The sequence below is a fragment of the Daphnia magna genome, linkage group LG1 (assembly GCF_020631705.1).
Source record: "Daphnia magna isolate NIES linkage group LG1, ASM2063170v1.1, whole genome shotgun sequence".
Taxonomy (NCBI): domain Eukaryota; kingdom Metazoa; phylum Arthropoda; class Branchiopoda; order Diplostraca; family Daphniidae; genus Daphnia; species Daphnia magna.
Genome location: NC_059182.1, coordinates 2,807,989 through 2,819,520, shown reverse-complemented (window position 1 = coordinate 2,819,520; position 11,532 = coordinate 2,807,989). Strand labels below are relative to the sequence as shown.

General features: G+C 38.2%; 1 protein-coding gene across 2 annotated transcripts; it reads right to left on the bottom strand.

Moving 5' to 3' along the window:
• Positions 1 to 8,834: 8,834 nt before the first annotated feature.
• On the bottom strand, positions 8,835 to 11,413 carry LOC116915664 (mitochondrial fission regulator 2). Of its 2 annotated transcripts, none has more exons than XM_032920813.2 (6): positions 10,993 to 11,413; positions 10,709 to 10,926; positions 10,401 to 10,648; positions 9,982 to 10,336; positions 9,469 to 9,778; positions 8,835 to 9,397 (listed from the first exon to the last, which is right to left on the bottom strand). In XM_032920813.2, the coding sequence occupies exons 1-6, from the start codon at positions 11,116 to 11,118 to the stop codon at positions 9,356 to 9,358; spliced, it is 1,299 nt and encodes a 432-aa protein (XP_032776704.1). In that variant the 5' UTR covers positions 11,119 to 11,413; the 3' UTR covers positions 8,835 to 9,355. The 2 variants fall into 2 exon arrangements, with proteins under 2 accessions (XP_032776704.1, XP_032776711.1); XM_032920820.2 differs by having other exon boundaries at positions 9,994 to 10,336; positions 10,993 to 11,412.
• Positions 11,414 to 11,532: the final 119 nt, after the last annotated feature.

Sequence of the window (11,532 nt, the reverse complement as noted above, 5' to 3'; positions counted from 1 at the left end):
CTCAGAATTGGACATAATTAAGCCATTTTGATTGAAATTCAACGAGGATTTCAAATATCGGGTCCGATTGGGCGTAGGCCAATTGGTTTTGTGTGTTATGAACAGAATTAGATCAGTGAATTTCACCATGTCCATCAAAATAGTCATAATGCAAAAAAAAACCAATCTGGTATCAAAATGGATGTGATTTTCGTCAATCTCATGCATTTTTGAGCCAGAATCAAGTGTTTTTAGATCAAGTCCTGATTTGCCCAAAAATGGCAAAAGTGGGAAGGCTATACCCTTTGCTGTTTTTCAAAAATCACGAAATTGGGACACGTCTCAGAATTGGACATAATTAAGCCATTTTGATTGAAATTCAACGAGGATTTCAAATATCGGGTCCGATTGGGCGTAGGCCAATTGGTTTTTGTGTTATGAACAGAATTAGATCAGTGAATTTCACCATGTCCATCAAAATAGTCATAATGCAAAGAAAAACCAATCTGGTATCAAAATGGATGTGATTTTCGTCAATCTCATGCATTTTTGAGCCAGAATCAAGTGTTTTTAGATCAAGTCCTGATTTGCCCAAAAATGGCAAAAGTGGGAAGGCTATACCCTTTGCTGTTTTTCAAAAATCACGAAATTGGGACACGTCTCAGAATTGGACATAATTAAGCCATTTTGATTGAAATTCAACGAGGATTTCAAATATCGGGTCCGATTGGGCGTAGGCCAATTGGTTTTTGTGTTATGAACAGAATTAGATCAGTGAATTTCACCATGTCCATCAAAATAGTCATAATGCAAAGAAAAAACCAATCTGGTATCAAAATGGATGTGATTTTCGTCAATCTCATGCATTTTTGAGCCAGAATCAAGTGTTTTTAGATCAAGTCCTGATTTGCCCAAAAATGGCAAAAGTGGGAAGGCTATACCCTTTGCTGTTTTTCAAAAATCACGAAATTGGGACACGTCTCAGAATTGGACATAATTAAGCCATTTTGATTGAAATTCAACGAGGATTTCAAATATCGGGTCCGATTGGGCGTAGGCCAATTGGTTTTTGTGTTATGAACAGAATTAGATCAGTGAATTTCACCATGTCCATCAAAATAGTCATAATGCAAAGAAAAACCAATCTGGTATCAAAATGGATGTGATTTTCGTCAATCTCATGCATTTTTGAGCCAGAATCAAGTGTTTTTAGATCAAGTCCTGATTTGCCCAAAAATGGCAAAAGTGGGAAGGCTATACCCTTTGCTGTTTTTCAAAAATCACGAAATTGGGACACGTCTCAGAATTGGACATAATTAAGCCATTTTGATTGAAATTCAACGAGGATTTCAAATATCGGGTCCGATTGGGCGTAGGCCAATTGGTTTTTGTGTTATGAACAGAATTAGATCAGTGAATTTCACCATGTCCATCAAAATAGTCATAATGCAAAGAAAAACCAATCTGGTATCAAAATGGATGTGATTTTCGTCAATCTCATGCATTTTTGAGCCAGAATCAAGTGTTTTTAGATCAAGTCCTGATTTGCCCAAAAATGGCAAAAGTGGGAAGGCTATACCCTTTGCTGTTTTTCAAAAATCACGAAATTGGGACACGTCTCAGAATTGGACATAATTAAGCCATTTTGATTGAAATTCAACGAGGATTTCAAATATCGGGTCCGATTGGGCGTAGGCCAATTGGTTTTTGTGTTATGAACAGAATTAGATCAGTGAATTTCACCATGTCCATCAAAATAGTCATAATGCAAAGAAAAACCAATCTGGTATCAAAATGGATGTGATTTTCGTCAATCTCATGCATTTTTGAGCCAGAATCAAGTGTTTTTAGATCAAGTCCTGATTTGCCCAAAAATGGCAAAAGTGGGAAGGCTATACCCTTTGCTGTTTTTCAAAAATCACGAAATTGGGACACGTCTCAGAATTGGACATAATTAAGCCATTTTGATTGAAATTCAACGAGGATTTCAAATATCGGGTCCGATTGGGCGTAGGCCAATTGGTTTTTGTGTTATGAACAGAATTAGATCAGTGAATTTCACCATGTCCATCAAAATAGTCATAATGCAAAAAAAAACCAATCTGGTATCAAAATGGATGTGATTTTCGTCAATCTCATGCATTTTTGAGCCAGAATCAAGTGTTTTTAGATCAAGTCCTGATTTGCCCAAAAATGGCAAAAGTGGGAAGGCTATACCCTTTGCTGTTTTTCAAAAATCACGAAATTGGGACACGTCTCAGAATTGGACATAATTAAGCCATTTTGATTGAAATTCAACGAGGATTTCAAATATCGGGTCCGATTGGGCGTAGGCCAATTGGTTTTTGTGTTATGAACAGAATTAGATCAGTGAATTTCACCATGTCCATCAAAATAGTCATAATGCAAAGAAAAACCAATCTGGTATCAAAATGGATGTGATTTTCGTCAATCTCATGCATTTTTGAGCCAGAATCAAGTGTTTTTAGATCAAGTCCTGATTTGCCCAAAAATGGCAAAAGTGGGAAGGCTATACCCTTTGCTGTTTTTCAAAAATCACGAAATTGGGACACGTCTCAGAATTGGACATAATTAAACCATTTTGATTGATTTAAATTCAACGAAGATTTCAAATATCGGGTCCGATTGGGCGTAGGCCAATTGGTTTTTGTGTTATGAACAGAAAAAATTAGATCAGTGAATTTCACCATGTCCATCAAAAAAAATAAAAAAAAAAAAAAAAACCAATCTGGTATCAAAATGGATGTGATTTTCGTCAATCTCATGCATTTTTGAGAGCCAGAATCAAGTGTTTTTAGATCAAGTCCTGATTTGCCCAAAAATGGCAAAAGTGGGAAGGCTATACCCTTTGCTGTTTTTCAAAAATCACGAAATTGGGACACGTCTCAGAATTGGACATAATTAAGCCATTTTGATTGAAATTCAACGAGGATTTCAAATATCGGGTCCGATTGGGCGTAGACCAATTGGTTTTTGTGTTATGAACAGAATTAGATCAGTGAATTTCACCATGTCCATCAAAATAGTCATAATGCAAAAAAAAACCAATCTGGTATCAAAATGGATGTGATTTTCGTCAATCTCATGCATTTTTGAGCCAGAATCAAGTGTTTTTAGATCAAGTCCTGATTTGCCCAAAAATGGCAAAAGTGGGAAGGCTATACCCTTTGCTGTTTTTCAAAAATCACGAAATTGGGACACGTCTCAGAATTGGACATAATTAAGCCATTTTGATTGAAATTCAACGAGGATTTCAAATATCGGGTCCGATTGGGCGTAGGCCAATTGGTTTTTGTGTTATGAACAGAATTAGATCAGTGAATTTCACCATGTCCATCAAAATAGTCATAATGCAAAAAAAACCAATCTGGTATCAAAATGGATGTGATTTTCGTCAATCTCATGCATTTTTGAGCCAGAATCAAGTGTTTTTAGATCAAGTCCTGATTTGCCCAAAAATGGCAAAAGTGGGAAGGCTATACCCTTTGCTGTTTTTCAAAAATCACGAAATTGGGACACGTCTCAGAATTGGACATAATTAAGCCATTTTGATTGAAATTCAACGAGGATTTCAAATATCGGGTCCGATTGGGCGTAGGTCAATTGGTTTTTGTGTTATGAACAGAATTATTAGATCAGTGAATTTCACCATGTCCATCAAAATAGTGTCACACTGGCTTTGTATTGTGTCACATGAACATAAATCAATACAAGTAGTGATGACCTTAAATCTAGACAATTATTCACTTTTAACTAGTAACAATAAGGGATGACCATACCAAACTCGGAGAGCGTCTGAAGACTCCAGGGAACTACTCCTACGGAGCCTAGCTCCGGGAGCTCACCCGATGGAGACTCATCTAACGCAGAATCAGGGCAGCGTTTTATACCGTCGCGCGAATTACTCCCCTTCCGGACTGCATATCTGCGTATCTTTCTTGGAGCGGACTTCTCCCGATAATTTCTTCACCACGATCGCAGCTTTGTCCAAGGAGCGGATGACTCATCTCTGCGAAGAGATAACCAATATCCCTTTTCACCCGCGACAGGTCCCCCTTCTTCAAGACAGGCGACCCGACTGTACTAATCTTCTGCGATCCACGAAGGTTGATGAGACTAAAAATCAGCTTGCGTCCTCTTGGCAAATAAGGGACTTTTACTCCTTCGTTTTTCTTCTTTCTGGTTGCGCTTACTTGTTTAAACGTTTCTTGTATTTCCCGGATAGTCTTAAGGATTTTCCCTTTTTTTTTTTTTTTTTTTTTTGAATTTTTACCGAATGCCTTCGGCCATGGAAGAGGCGCTGGAATCGCATATCTTCCGGCCGTTTGAGATTTACCATTTACTCGTTCGGGAGCCTTGCACAATTGAACCAGCTCCTGGCGGCGTCATCAAAATACTTTTCAAAATTATTTTTTTCCAATATCACCCCATCTGTTGTGGGTAGAATATTCTTCAAAGCGCTCCATCAATTGGTGCGCAACTTCTTCCGAACTTTTTCGGAATATCAGTGAGCTAATAAATTTTCTGACACCTTCCATAGCTTGTCTTTGCGGCTGCTCAATATGCCTTGATGGCACTACAAATGGTTGTCCCACGGCCGGAACAACTGGACTCGTCGCCGCTCTCAAATCAATCTCGGTTTCTGGATCCGAGTCTAAGCCTCTTGCAGTCTCGACTGATTCACCCCGACTGTCAGCTTCTTCGGTCAAATGGTCCGGAACGCTTGACAGTTCTCGAAGCGGATGTAATCGTCGGTTGGGGTCTCTTGGGCAACTAGGTAGCCGTGGGTTGGTCCTCTTCGGCATCGGCTAACAATGACTGCAGCACGACTTCGTTTACTCTCAGGCAACGAGCTGCGTCTTCAACAATTGCCACAAAGCAGCACAAATTTGTTACTCACGGGTAACGGACTGTATCTCCACCAATTGTCACACTGGCTTTGTATTGTGTCACATGAACATAAATCAATACAAGTAGTGATGACCTTAAATCTAGACAATTATTCACTTTTAACTAGTAACAATAAGGGATGACCATACCAAACTCGGAGAGCGTCTGAAGACTCCAGGGAACTACTCCTACGGAGCCTAGCTCCGGGAGCTCACCCGATGGAGACTCATCTAACGCAGAATCAGGGCAGCGTTTTATACCGTCGCGCGAATTACTCCCCTTCCGGACTGCATATCTGCGTATCTTTCTTGGAGCGGACTTCTCCCGATAATTTCTTCACCACGATCGCAGCTTTGTCCAAGGAGCGGATGACTCATCTCTGCGAAGAGATAACCAATATCCCTTTTCACCCGCGACAATAGTCATAATGCAAAGAAAAACCAACCTGGTATCAAAATGGATGTGATTTTCGTCAATCTCATGCATTTTTGAGCCAGAATCAAGTGTTTTTAGATCAAGTCCTGATTTGCCCAAAAATGGCAAAAGTGGGAAGGCTATACCCTTTGCTGTTTTTCAAAAATCACGAAATTGGGACACGTCTCAGAATTGGACATAATTAAGCCATTTTGATTGAAATTCAACGAGGATTTCAAATATCGGGTCCGATTGGTCGTAGACCAATTGGTTTTTGTGTTATGAACAGAATTAGATCAGTGAATTTCATCATGTCCATCAAAATAGTCATAATCCAAAGAAAAACCAATCTGGTATCAAAATGGATACGATTTTCGTCAACCTCAAGCATTTTTGAGCAGGAATCAAGTGTTTTTACATCAAGTCCCGATTTGCTAAAAAATTGCAAAAGTGGGAAGGCTATACCCTTTGCTGTTTTTCAAAAATCACGAAATTGGGACACGTCTCAGAATTGGACATAATTAAGCCATTTTGATTGAAATTCAACGAGGATTTCAAATATCGGGTCCGATTGGGCGTAGGCCAATTGGTTTTTGTGTTATGAACAGAATTAGATCAGTGAATTTCACCATGTCCATCAAAATAGTCATAATGTAAAAAAAACCAATCTGGTATCAAAATGGATGTGATTTTCGTCAATCTCATGCATTTTTGAGCCAGAATCAAGTGTTTTTAGATCAAGTCCTGATTTGCCCAAAAATGGCAAAAGTGGGAAGGCTATACCCTTTGCTGTTTTTCAAAAATCACGAAATTGGGACACGTCTCAGAATTGGACATAATTAAGCCATTTTGATTGAAATTCAACGAGGATTTCAAATATCGGGTCCGATTGGGCGTAGGCCAATTGGTTTTTGTGTTATGAACAGAATTATTAGATCAGTGAATTTCACCATGTCCATCAAAATAGTCATAATGCAAAGAAAAACCAATCTGGTATCAAAATGGATGTGATTTTCGTCAATCTCATGCATTTTTGAGCCAGAATCAAGTGTTTTTAGATCAAGTCCTGATTTGCCCAAAAATGGCAAAAGTGGGAAGGCTTATACCCTTTGCTGTTTTTCAAAAATCACGAAATTGGGACACGTCTCAGAATTGGACATAATTAAGCCATTTTGATTGAAATTCAACGAGGATTTCAAATATCGGGTCCGATTGGGCGTAGACCAATTGGTTTTTGTGTTATGAACAGAATTAGATCAGTGAATTTCACCATGTCCATCAAAATAGTCATAATCCAAAGAAAAACCAATCTGGTATCAAAATGGATACGATATTCGTCAACCTTACGCATTTTTGAGCCGGAATCAAGTGTTTTTACATCAAGTCCCGATTTGCTAAAAAATTGCAAAAGTGGGAAGGCTTTACCCTTTGCTGTTTTTCAAAAATCACGAAATTGGGACACGTCTCAGAATTGGACATAATTAAGCCATTTTGATTGAAATTCAACGAGGATTTCAAATATCGGGTCCGATTGGGCGTAGGCCAATTGGTTTTTGTGTTATGAACAGAATTAGATCAGTGAATTTCACCATGTCCATCAAAATAGTCATAATGCAAAGAAAAACCAATCTGGTATCAAAATGGATGTGATTTTCGTCAATCTCATGCATTTTTAGCGAGCAGAATCAAGTGTTTTTAGATCAAGTCCTGATTTGCCCAAAAATGGCAAAAGTGGGAAGGCTATACTCTTTGCTGTTTTTCAAAAATCACGAAATTGGGACACGTCTCAGAATTGGACATAATTAAGCCATTTTGATTGAAATTCAACGAGGATTTCAAATATCGGGTCCGATTGGGCGTAGACCAATTGGTTTTTGTGTTATGAACAGAATTAGATCAGTGAATTTCACCATGTCCATCAAAATAGTCATAATGCAAAGAAAAACCAATCTGGTATCAAAATGGATGTGATTTTCGTCAATCTCATGCATTTTTGAGCCAGAATCAAGTGTTTTTAGATCAAGTCCTGATTTGCCCAAAAATGGCAAAAGTGGGAAGGCTATACCCTTTGCTGTTTTTCAAAAATCACGAAATTGGGACACGTCTCAGAATTGGACATAATTAAGCCATTTTGATTGAAATTTATTGAGGATTTCAAATATCGGGTCCGATTGGGCGTAGACCAATTGGTTTTTGTGTTATGAACAGAATTAGATCAGTGATTTTCACCATGTCCATCAAAATAGTCATAATGCAAAGAAAAACCAATCTGGTATCAAAATGGATGTGATTTTCGTCAATCTCATGCATTTTTGAGCCAGAATCAAGTGTTTTTAGATCAAGTCCTGATTTGCCCAAAAATGGCAAAAGTGGGAAGGCTATACCCTTTGCTGTTTTTCAAAAATCACGAAATTGGGACACGTCTCAGAATTGGACATAATTAAGCCATTTTGATTGAAATTCAACGAGGATTTCAAATATCGGGTCCGATTGGGCGTAGGCCAATTGGTTTTTGTGTTATGAACAGAATTAGATCAGTGAATTTCACCATGTCCATCAAAATAGTCATAATGTAAAAAAACCAATCTGGTATCAAAATGGATGTGATTTTCGTCAATCTCATGCATTTTTGAGCCAGAATCAAGTGTTTTTAGATCAAGTCCTGATTTGCCCAAAAATGGCAAAAGTGGGAAGGCTATACCCTTTGCTGTTTTTCAAAAATCACGAAATTGGGACACGTCTCAGAATTGGACATAATTAAGCCATTTTGATTGAAATTCAACGAGGATTTCAAATATCGGGTCCGATTGGGCGTAGGCCAATTGGTTTTTGTGTTATGAACAGAATTATTAGATCAGTGAATTTCACCATGTCCATCAAAATAGTCATAATGCAAAGAAAAACCAATCTGGTATCAAAATGGATGTGATTTTCGTCAATCTCATGCATTTTTGAGCCAGAATCAAGTGTTTTTAGATCAAGTCCTGATTTGCCCAAAAATGGCAAAAGTGGGAAGGCTATACCCTTTGCTGTTTTTCAAAAATCACGAAATTGGGACACGTCTCAGAATTGGACATAATTAAGCCATTTTGATTGAAATTCAACGAGGATTTCAAATATCGGGTCCGATTGGGCGTAGGCCAATTGGTTTTTGTGTTATGAACAGAATTAGATCAGTGAATTTCACCATGTCCATCAAAATAGTCATAATCCAAAGAAAAACCAATCTGGTATCAAAATGGATGTGATTTTCGTCAATCTCATGCATTTTTGAGCCAGAATCAAGTGTTTTTAGATCAAGTGCTGATTTGCCCAAAAATGGCAAAAGTGGGAAGGCTTATACCCTTTGCTGTTTTTCAAAAATCACGAAATTGGGACACGTCTCAGAATTGGACATAATTAAGCCATTTTGATTGAAATTCAACGAGGATTTCAAATATCGGGTCCGATTGGGCGTAGGCCAATCGTGCTGAGGCGTTCTATAAATTATCCTGTTTGGAAACTATTAAGTCTTAATAAATAAACGGCAATGGATTGTACGATATTCATTTTTGTAGTTAATCTAAGCAGACAGATATCGTTAACTAGAAATTTTCATACACAACATTTCACCTCGGGGTTATTTAGCATTGCAATAATCGGATAGCATTAAATCATTAAGTACACAAAAATTCTTAGACACTTATGGCTAAACCATGGTCGAATAAACAAAAAGGTTACAATTACATGTTTCATGCCAATTTTTCGAATTGGCCGAATATTGGTCAATTTTTTTATTATTTTAAGACGAGTCCACATTGTGAAAAAGAAAGATTTTAAACGTTATACCCTTTAAGAAGACGATAGACAAAATCGAATGTTCGCACACCAGACAGACTAGACCCCAGCTGCTGCCCCAAGATGTTAATCAACTGGTACTCATTCTTAACCCAGATCCAGTAAGCATATGAAAATTCGTTAGAAAAGGAACTTTTTTTTTTTTTTCAAAGCTGTAACTTCGTTGGAAGACGCAATAGATCTGATATAATAGAGATTCGCGCAATCACAGCCATCAACTCCTCTGACCAGTTTTTCTTAACATGTGTTGACCAAACTAAAACAAAAGATAAATATTGCAATTTTTAGAAAAAGTTATTAAACGAAACTATTTTTTGCTAAATTTACAGGCTGTTGAATAGTTCCAGTTTCTTTGTCAGATTGAACGGCTTCTGGACGTGTATAGACAAAGAGCTTTCTCGGACTGGCTGGAGCTTTAGGTTTGGAAGTAGTTGGCTTGGGGGCAACGGGTGAATTAAACAGATAGTCATTAGATTCGGAGAAGGAATCTTCGCGATCTTCGCGGCTTTCTCGCTCTGGGGAATCGTTGATTTGATTCATTTGGGCAAACCGTTTTCGCAAAGCAAGAGCAATCATGGTTGAAGGGTCAATGTCGTCTTTATCTGGCCTTCTTCTGACAGGGGTTGCATTCGTCGACCTTGAAGAAAGATAAAGTGGTGTAAGTGTACAGTTAAGAGATTTCCCGTCCCATTTAAATTTACTGCACAACAAGAAGCCTCACACCAAACCAGAAAAGAAAATAATAACTTACGTTTGCCAATTCCTATGGCATACTACGCATAAAGGTTTATACAGAACAGTTAACGAGACGAGAAAATCGTATAAATGACCCAATCTTACTTTGAATCGTACCTGTCCACTTTCTTCAATTTAACCTTGCCCATGTCTTTTAGAACATCTGTCATGGAGGGCACTGACATGGCTCGGGATTTTCTATCCACTTTATCTGTTGCTTTTAAGCTCTTAGATTGCAATGACTCGGCTAAAGACAACTTCCTGTTTGGCGTCTCGTTGGCAGTTCCGTTAAAGGTAGATGGAAGAGGAGGGGGAGGGGGGGGAGGAAGAATACCCGTAGACATTGGGGTAGGTGGTGGTCCAAAGAGCATTGACGACGGCGGAGGAGGTGGAGGCGGCGGTCCCGAAAGCATGAAAGGTGGAGGTGGTGGAATGGGGGTTGCAGGCAAGCTTCCGTAGTCTATTGCACCAATGTTTAAGAGACAACATTTTAAAAGTGTAATGGAAATGCAACAAGTCTTTACCTGATGTTCCAGGTTTGTTGGTAGCAACATTAACTATTTTGGCAATTTGCTCTCTCAAACGAGACAGTTCATCCTCAAGGGCAGTTATTTTGGTCATAGCCACTGTGTCAACAGTACTTTGGGAACTGTATAGAGAATCAGCACAAACACTTGGTGGTGATGCTGATCTAACAGAAGGAGCATCTTCCTCATATGGAATAACTTCAGAATCAGCAATTGATGATGATGATTTGGGTTTCATCTTTTTCCTAATTTGAAACATAGGCTTAAAACACTTTGTTTAAAATGTACTTGAGCATGAAACTTACTTCCAGAAGTCAATTTTGCTGTTGTTGTCTAATATAGGAATGGCAGCTAAGCCCTCATCTACTACAGAATGTCCCTCCCAGTCAAAACTTGATGAATCGTCTGAATTCACAATTGTGAAATGTACACGGGGAGAGGGTTTAATAGGGAGTCTGCAGGCTAATTTTCTAATAAAGCTTCTTTGACTTCCAGCACCTCCACTTTGAAAAATGAAAATGATCTGAAAAACAACAAATATATTTTTTACTGCAAAGGAAAACTGATAGAAAATTGCTTAAGCATATACCTGGTCAGATGCATTCATTAACATGGCATCCATCCTAAGTTGCTGAGCAATGAGCCATGCAAAATCCTGCAAATCTATACGTAGTTCTTGTAAAACATCAATGACTGTTCTCATCAAGTGATCCATTATTTTGATTTTTTTTTTTTTATGGCAACCAAGGAGATTTAACAGAAAAGAAAGTCGCCGATTTGACAACGAAATAAACAACAAAGGAAAACGCTTCAACTTTGGGTTTTAACTAAGGGATTTTAAAAAGCAACTGAAGACTAACTGAGCTCTTTCCCTAGAATTGAGGCTACATACTTCAAAGTAAAGACTATATTAATTCGATGACGAGAGCAACTACTTTCGTCCTGATAATGTGGGTTAGTCTAGCGTAACTGTGTAAGCAACCTATCTAATTCACAATTAGAATGCAACAGACGATATAAAAAACAGCGTTGCCATTTGATAAAACCTGGCAGCTACGGGATCATAAATTTAAATCTACGAATTTCATTTCCTGTACAAAATTTACCACTGGTTTCCACAGGAATTATT

Coding starts and splice junctions, on each gene's coding strand:
- LOC116915664 (XM_032920813.2), bottom strand. CDS start 11,118: ATGGATCACTTGATGAGAACAGTCATTGATGTTTTACAAGAACTACGT. Junction 10,649..10,708: donor AGCAAAATTGACTTCTGGAA/GTAAGTTTCATG, acceptor GTTTCAAATTAG/GAAAAAGATGAAACCCAAAT. Junction 9,398..9,468: donor CTGGAACTATTCAACAGCCT/GTAAATTTAGCA, acceptor CTTTTGTTTTAG/TTTGGTCAACACATGTTAAG.